General features: G+C 47.4%; 1 protein-coding gene across 1 annotated transcript in view; it reads left to right on the top strand.

Moving 5' to 3' along the window:
* Positions 1-8,729, top strand: part of rsf1a (remodeling and spacing factor 1a) — a 22,084-nt gene that overhangs the window by 12,577 nt on the left and 778 nt on the right. The window contains exons 7-18 of the mRNA XM_031878707.1: positions 445-1,888; positions 2,009-2,189; positions 2,342-2,557; positions 2,980-3,084; positions 4,192-4,271; positions 4,386-4,434; positions 5,458-5,564; positions 5,815-5,879; positions 6,895-7,072; positions 7,197-7,414; positions 7,850-8,047; positions 8,222-8,684. Of these exons, the coding sequence (XP_031734567.1) occupies positions 445-1,888; positions 2,009-2,189; positions 2,342-2,557; positions 2,980-3,084; positions 4,192-4,271; positions 4,386-4,434; positions 5,458-5,564; positions 5,815-5,879; positions 6,895-7,072; positions 7,197-7,414; positions 7,850-8,047; positions 8,222-8,684 (3,304 nt within the window). The remainder of the gene's footprint in view (positions 1-444; positions 1,889-2,008; positions 2,190-2,341; positions 2,558-2,979; positions 3,085-4,191; positions 4,272-4,385; positions 4,435-5,457; positions 5,565-5,814; positions 5,880-6,894; positions 7,073-7,196; positions 7,415-7,849; positions 8,048-8,221; positions 8,685-8,729) is intronic.

An 8,729-nucleotide genomic window follows, 5' to 3' on the forward strand; every position in this document is an offset into this window, starting at 1 on the left:
AAAAAAAAAAAAAAAAAAAAAAAAAAAAAAAAAAAAAAAAAATGTATACATAAATATATATATATATATATATATATATAAATATATATGTATATACATGTATATATATTTTTTTTTTAAAATTTATTATAGTGGACTAACTAATGTCGACCTAAGCAGAGAATGAAGTCACTGTCCCTCCATGTCTGTTGTTATCAGAGCTTCTCTGTGCTTTGTTTCCTGTCAGCACTGTTAGTGCCGTTAGCTGCTAGCCACCGACTCAGCCACGAAAAGGCTGTTCTGGTCACCTTCCTTATGTGTGTAATAAAATTGAACTCAACAAGCTAGAGCACTGGCCATGCATGTTAATTGTTCCTTTACTAGATGATAGAATCTGACGGATGGATCTGATCGTCCTCGATGTGATGACACCAGTTTAATGGTTTTGTCATTTTTGTTTGGCAGCGGTGAAGCTAGAGGAGACGCAGCCCACCAAGCAGGAAACCACCGAGGCCGAGGTGAAAGAAGAGAAGCTCGACCGCAAATCACCGCCCGTCTTTGACAACCGCGTGAGCACGATCACCACCGTCATCAAGTCGGAATCCAGGGAGGCCGACGCCCCCAAAAACGCTGTGTCGGTCGTCATGGCGCCAGGCGCGACAGCCCCGAAACAGGAGCCGAACAAGGGAGGGGAGGCGGAGCGGGCGGTCGTCAGGAGCAGCCAGCAGGCCAAGATACCACTGAAGAAGAGGGAGCTTAAGATCGCGGAGAGCTACCACGCCAACCACCTCAACAACACTAACAACAGCAGCAGCAGCAGCAGTATTATTGTTTGCAACCCTTCAGTGATCCAGACCAAGGACGGGAAAGAGGGGAAGTTGCCCAGCTCGTTGACGCCCCCTGGTGGCCCGGCTGCCTCACAACCGCAGCAGCAGCTGGTGGTCACCGCATCCAGGCAGGAACTGAGCAATGGGAGAGCGTTTCTCCCCGTGCCGCACAAAGAGGGACAAAACGGAGTCATAGGGATCATAGGTCAAGTCGGCGTCATAGGTCACGTGGGGGTCATCCGCAGCCCATCCGAGCGCCACAGAGCCTCCGGCGCCGAGCTGCAGGAACAGAACGGGCCCAGTTTAGACCAGCGGGACTCCAGAGCTGAGCAGGAAGAGAGGGAGGTCAGCCGGCAGTCGGTGCTGGTGAGGAAGGGACCTGTCGAAGGGGAGGCGGTGGCAGCAGCCACCACTCCACCTCCTCCTCCTCCTTCTGCGGCGATAGATGCTCAAACGGCCAGAAAACTACCGTCACCGCCATCCTTAAAATCTGATCCGCTCCCTGAAGCTGTAGGGAGAAAAGTAGTTTCCGTTAGCCTTTCCCCGCTGTCTCTGTCCCTAGAGGACCCCAAAAGACAGACGGCAGGAGACCTGGGTGAAAACACGACAGAGGAGCAGTCAGACAGGGGGACAAAAAGTGGCATTCGCGAACAGAAGGATGACACCATGGACGAGAGGACAAGAGAGGTGTCTGGACACCCCTTGGCAGAAGAAGCAGGTACACATGACCATGAAATGAATAAAAGCACTTTAGGAAAGTCGGAGGTGGACTCTGGGAGCACCGCTCCACTTCTAAAAGCGGACCAGCAGGACACAAAGGACCACCAGGGAGAGGGGGTCAACGGCGGGCTGGCTGTCCAGGTGAGGGTGAAGGACACTGGGCCGGGATCAGGGGAGAAGCAGGGTCCCCTGGAGGAAGCCTCCTCTGAGCTCCAGAAAGAAGGAATCAGGTTGAAGATCAAGATCCCCCCCCACCGGAGAAACAAGTTAAAGGGGAAGGGGGGAAAGGAGGAGGAGAAGGAGAGGGAGCAGGAGGCGCAAGACGACGGGAGGCTGCTGAGGAGATCTGCAAGGATTTGCCGGTATGTGTGTGATAAGATTCATGAAACTGGGGGGATTTGATTTGAAAATAAACTTTGTATTTGTCTGTCTGTTGTAATCTGACAATAAATTCAGTCCTGTCTGTGCCTTTTTTCTTGAAGATCATCTGCTTTGCCAACATGCAGGCCGAGCTCGAAGGCGGCTGACAGCCAGAGAAAGAAACCGCAAAAAATACAGGCACTGCCCGGCAGAACGAGGGAGGAAGAGGAGGAAGAGCAGCAGAGCTCAACTGCAAAGAAAGACGACAAAACAGTACCTGTTGGGCTAATAAGGAAACAGAGGGTAATCAGTTTCTAAACGTGTGTCTCTGTCAGAATAAACACATACGACTTGGGTTAAACTTTCCTCCTTTTTTTTTTGTCTGGTCGACTGTTTCTCTCTGTTTCTCTCTCTGTCTCTGTTTCTCTCTCTGTCTCTGTTTCTCTCTCTCTCAGGGTAAACGGAGGCATCGGCGCCCCCGATGGTCCAACATTCGCGCCAAGAGACGCAAACTGATCGAGGGAGAGGAGGTGGAGGCGGAGGGCAGGGGGGGGAAACAGGGAGACGGGGAGAGCGAGGGGGGGAGCGACTCGGAGGAATCGTGCAAATCAGAGGAGATTCCCAGCGAGGACGCCTGCAGTCACTGTGGCCTGCCAAACCACCCTGAACTGGTAAAAGACTCTTTTATCATACACATATATTTGGATTATTTTTGCTTCGGGCTGTTTTTCTTTTTCTATGATTTGTGCAAGGCCCTGTGTTTTGAATTAAGGGGAAATCTTAACGCCACACCATGCAATGATGTTGAAGACTATTTGCATCTTTGAGGCAACATTTTGGGGAAGTTCTCCTGATTCAACGGGACAAACCACCAGGGACAGTGCACATTCATCAACATTTCAGTTTCCGCCTCAATGTAAATGTGCCTGAGTTAGCTAGAGAGCTCATTTTCATCTGTAGCCCCTGGGCAGGTTATTTTAGTGGCCTGTTGATCTGGTAATTGTTCCACTGCCGGTCCTTTGTGCAGAAGCAAAGCCGATTCAAAGGCTCAGTTGTCTCAAAGTGTCTCCACGGTCTGCATTTGTGTCCTCAGATCCTGCTGTGTGACTCCTGTGATAGTGGGTACCACACTGCCTGTCTGCGGCCGCCGCTCATGTTGATTCCAGATGGACAGTGGTTCTGTCCCCCCTGCCAGCATGTAAGCTCTGTGTGTGTGTGTGTGTGTGTGTGTGTGTGTGTGTGTGTGTGTGTGTGTGATGGAGAGGGGGACTGATACTTAAGAACATATGAAGCACATTTGATCTCTTCATCAAACTGTCAAGTAGTCCGTATATCAAACTAAGAACCTCTGAAGTCGTTCTGTGTGGTCAGTAGAGTCTGAAGAGAGTCGATGGTTTGTATAAAGGTTCATATTGACCGTTCAGTCATTTTATTGACACCAGACCTCACTACACTCAGGGCTCAACAGTAACTTTTAATATCCAGGCTGGCGTCAGCTTTAGTTGGCCGAATCTAAAACAATATGGCTGCTATTTTTAGTCACCTTATATTTTCAGTAATTAAGATACTATGCTCAATAATGAAAATGTGCATGTTGTACATGCTTTGCAGTATCTACAAAATGTCCTTGTTTTTTGTTCAGATTCATCTGGTTCTTTGTCAGTTGAATCAATTTGCACTTTTGTTTGTGATGTTGACGGGTCAGCTTGACTTGGTTCACCATTGTCTTTACAGCAGGCCTGTCCACACGAGTAAACACACGACATGCGTGCAGCGTTGTTGCTGCTTCCGGTTCTGACTTTAACAGCAATATTTAAACATCACTAATGCAACAAATACTCAAAATGTATTTATTTCAGGTTGCACGTTTTGCTGGTTGCTGTCCCCTTTTTCTCCACGTGTTAAAGCGACACTGATTAATGACATTTAATGGTTGCCTATTCCTCAAAATGCTTTCCGATGGCAACACTTGCTGTTGATCCCTGACACCTCTGACACACTTGGTCAAATATATTATATATAAATATATTTAGATTTTATTTCTCCAGTTTTTCATGTTGCCTAAACACAAGCTGGTGAGAAAGAACTCAAGAATTTAATTTAAATCAGGAACTATTTGATCAAAGGATTAGTTGATAAGATTACAAATACACCAGCTTTCAGTACTTTAAAGTCGTCGATACTCGGTGCTTGGGACACATTTCAGTGGCACTATTTGAGTGTTGAGTTTCTCTATTGAACGGGACATTTTAGAAGAGAGGTTTTCTAACGTTTAATGTGTTTTTCTGGGTTTTCCTCCGTTCAGAAGCTGCTGTGTGAGAAACTGGAGGAGCAGCTGCAGAACCTGGACAGTGCTCTGAAGAAAAGAGACCGAGCAGAGAGGAGGTACACACACACACACACACACACACACACACACTCTCACTATGATCGACTTTCTGAAAAAAACCTCAAGTCAAAAGAATGTGGATTGACCCTCCACTCTCCCCGTCTGTGCAGGAGGGAGCGGCTGGTGTACGTGGGAATCAGTGTGGAGAACATCATCCCTGTGAGTAAAAGAGTTATTTATATATATATATATATATATATATATTCATCAGTGTAAACATGGTCTCATAATAATTGCCGTAATAATATTATGAATGAAGATTTCAAACATGGGGAATAATGTGATTGGTCACTGTGAGTTGCTACCATTCTACTCAGGGCTCTGAGGTTGAGTCTGTATCTCAATACAAGTATCTTGGAATTATGATTGATTGATTCTCTCTCATTGAATCTTTACATTCAGCAACTGGTGAAAAGATTTCTATTTTTATTTTAGAAAGAAGTCGTGCTTTTCCTTCGAGGCCCAAAAGGAGACACTCTGCCTGTTTTAAAGCCCTCACATTGCTCTCTATGATCGGGTTGGATGGTGTGTCTCGTCCGTCTGTAGACTGAACCAGTGGCATAGTCTTATTCATAAGGCTTTCTTCTTTCCTACAGTCATCAAGTTATTGTCTTCACATCCTGCTATCTGTCCCTAAAGGTCTAAAGATCTACTATCTGTCCTCCCTCAGCGTGCAATCGGTTACAAAGTCACCTGAATCTTCAGGAGCTGGTCTCATTGGTCGAATTTAAAGTGAATCCAAATGACTTGGAAGTCTCACTGTAGATGTTTTGAATGTCTTTTGATTTCTTATAATTCTGCAAGCGTGTCCTATGTGCTACTGCCTGTCTCGGCCAGGACAGCCTTGAGAAAGACATTTTTTAAAGTCTTTTAACTTCTGGTTGAATAAAGGTTAGATTCTGAGCGAAGAAGCTAGCTCACATTTTGCAGTTGTAGCACTACAATGGCCATCTCAAGGGAGGCAGTAGTTTACAGTCAGCACTGGGGCTTCTGAGTTGGACCGACGGGAAACACAAATGTTTTAATTGCCATCGATCTGCAATTTCCAGCATTTGAACGCAGCACAGAACAGATTAGACGGTCTAAACTTGATAAACAGACTTAAACCAAACTTGACATTTTGGCCATCTGTTTGATGTAAAATTCAAATAAAGAATTTGTCTCAACTGTTTGTTCTTTTAGGAGGGAAATGAAGGAGAAGAGGAGAAGTCTACAAAGAAGAAAGATCCCAAAAAGAGCAAAAATCTGGGGAGGAGATCAACCAGAACCAGGAAGCACATCAGCTACAGGTGGGTGTGGCCTGGGGGGGGTTAAAGGTACACGTGGGCTGTTTTTTTTTTTTGCTGCCATCATCTGTTAAAAAAGCGTGAATGGACTGCTTCCAGTGTCTGAAGAGTACAGTACACCTGCAGTGATGACTTACCTTCATCATAACTGTGAGAGGAAATGGTTCAAATGGCCACACGCTGTCATATTTGCTAGCAGATTAAAATTCTGCAATTTGCAAATTTTGTGTGCATGTGTGTGTGTGTGTTGCAGGTTTGATGACTTTGACGATGCCATTGACGAGGCTATAGAGGAGGACATCAGGGACCTCTGTGGAGGTGAGATTTCACGCAGTTGACGAAGTGATGAACGCTGATGAACTGCAGCATTAGAGACATTTATGTTATTAACTGTTTAATACATTTAAATTCTGCCCTTCAACAGCAGCTCGGTAGGTTGATGAATATAACCGTATTTGAAAGAGTTGAACCACAGTTATGTGTGTGTATATTCTGAACACGAGCAGAAAAACGACGACATTCAAAGAAGACCTGGGCATCTGGCAGGAAAATACCACTTTCATGATGGCTTAGTTTAAATGAGTGTTCCAGTGAGCCAGCTTAACACCGCGGTCATGAGACGGACACACCTCAACGGAATGCAGCCATTGTCCAGCGCTTAGAGCAGGGTTGTTGTCATTTTTTAACCCTTGCACCTTAAAGTTAACCGCCATTAAACAACAAAAGGGAAAAATAAGAAGAACTTTAACCCCCAACCTTTTTTTCCCCTCCATTTCCTGTCCACAAACTCAACCAAATGGACATAAACCAAAAGAAAGCTTCTTTGTATCGCTATTTTGCTGCACAGACTGAAAGCCAGAATGGAGTTGAGCGAGCGCACAGCCGGGAGAGTTTTTCTTTCCAGTCGGCGTCATCCGGTCTGATCGCCATGGTTTTGTTTCTCCAGAAGTTGATTCTGTTTCAACTGTTCACAGACGGGCCGCTGCGGGTATTTAGTTTTTCCGGCATCCCCTGCTTGTCCCCACCCCGCAGTAAGCGCAATACCTACAGTGGTTTGGTGTGAATCCAGCTCTAGGAGCATATTGTAGGAGCAATATGTCTGTAAAGAGCAATTACAGAAAGTCATGAAGGTCCTGTTCAAAATATCGAACTGTGTTTAGAATCTCACAATATTATCATAATAATTTCAACCCTGATGCAAGATATATAGTCGGTATACATTCATTATCCACGATGCCATGCAGGTAGAGATTCATGATTCCCCCACCTCTAAATTTAACTTGGTGCCAAAGTTTCCCCTTAACGTTAACTTGAACCCACCGTTATGATGCAGGAGCGGGGCGAGGCCGAGACATCGGCGCCATCCTGTCAGAGGAAGGAGGGAAGGGGAGCCAGCGGCCAATCAGAAGCCAGGCCAACTCTGCCAGGAACAGGAAGAGGAGGAGACTGAACGACCTGGAGAGTGACAGCACGGCGGCAGAGAGTGAAGACGAGTTCATGCTCAGCAACAGGTAACACACGCACCTTTCCTCTCTCCCTGTGTTTCTTTCTCTCCCTCCTTGTTCACACTTAACAAAAAAAAAAGCGCTTGCTTCCCTCCGGCTCACCGTTCTGTTCCTCTTCCCCCCCTCAAAGTTCAGAGGATGAAGATTTCGCTGCGTCAGGGCCTGAGGATGACGAGGCGGAAGACGAAGACGCGGGCAGTGCGGACAGTGGGTCCCGCCCCAAACGGGCGGTGAGAGGGGCGCCTAAACAGCGACCCAGCAGGACCCAACGCAGGGGCAGGAAGCGGCCGAGGCGGCGGCGGAGGCGCTCCTCCGAGGAAGAGGAGGAGGACAGCGATGAAGAAATGGGTGAGTGCACGGCGAGGGGAATTGCTCTGCGTTACAGTTGCAGAGTTGATCGAGATAAATGAGAATCACTTTCGTCAAGGGAGCTCCCACAAATAGGCTTTTTCTGTCTTTGTTATGATAGTGTCTGTCATATAAAGGTTGGGATAGAAAGACACGAAACAAGCTTCTCCTCCAATTTACTACGGTGACATCACCAGCATGCTCCCTCTCCTCAATGATGATAATTGAAAAAGACGCTGGCGCTCAGAAAAAAACCCACTATTTGTAATGTCAAACTTTTTCTGGTTCCAGCTTCTCAAATGAGTATATGAATATCTTCGGGTTTTTTAAGTTGTGATGGGTATTTTAACAATTTCACTTCTACTAATTCAAAATTCTACTAACCGATCATCAAAACGATCAAATAATCCGTAAACTGTCCCTTGTTCTCTGCAGGCTCAGATCAGTACAGCGACATGACCGACAGCGACGCCGAAAAGAAGAGGCGGGGCCTGAGGCGCGGCCAGCGGCAGCAGGTCAACTACCGAGAGACGTCCGAGTCGTCGGACAACTCCCGGGCCTCCGCCAAGAAGGTCAAGGTTAAACCCCGCGGCAGACCTCGCAAGGAGCATCTCTCCAGCGACTTCAGCAACGGTCGGTCATCTCCTCTCAGATCTCACTCTGAGCATGTGCACTAGTTCACACTGATTCACATTCAGTTTCACTGGGTTTCTATTCAAGTATTATCTCTGCGAGGGATGAATTGGCTCAGCAGTTTTACTGCAGACCGAAGATTTAAATCCTTCCTCTTTCTTTTTTTCCTTTTAGCGTCGCCTTCTTCACGAGACACAGAGGACGATGATGACTATGAAGATGAGGAGGTAGATGACCAGAGGAGAAGAGTGAAGAAGAGGAGAAGAGAGGAGGAAGACCTCCGGAGAAACAGAGCGAGGCAAAAGCAAAGGAGACAGGACGAGGACGAGGAGCGCGAGAGAGGGAGGCGGCTGAAGAGGAAACTCCTGGAGCGGGAGAAGACAGACAAAGACAAGGCGAGGAGGTTACGGAGGACAGAGAGAGAGGAGGAGGACCCGGAGAAGATGGGCCGGGGGAAGAGGAGAGAGATCCTGTCGCAGCAGCGCCGCAAGCGGCTCGCTCAGATGCTGAAAAAGAGGCGTCCTTCGACGGACGAATCGGAGGACTCTGAGGAGTCGGAGACGTCGTCGTCGGAAGAGGATCGTCCGGTCCGCAAAAGACTCAACCGCATCGACTCCGATGACGATGACGAGGAAGGCGGGGGGGGGGGGGTGGGGGGGGGGGGGGGGGGGGGGGGGGGGGG

Source organism: Anarrhichthys ocellatus, unplaced genomic scaffold, assembly GCF_004355925.1.
Source record: "Anarrhichthys ocellatus isolate YVR2014 unplaced genomic scaffold, GSC_Weel_1.0 scaffold194, whole genome shotgun sequence".
NCBI lineage: Eukaryota > Metazoa > Chordata > Actinopteri > Perciformes > Anarhichadidae > Anarrhichthys > Anarrhichthys ocellatus.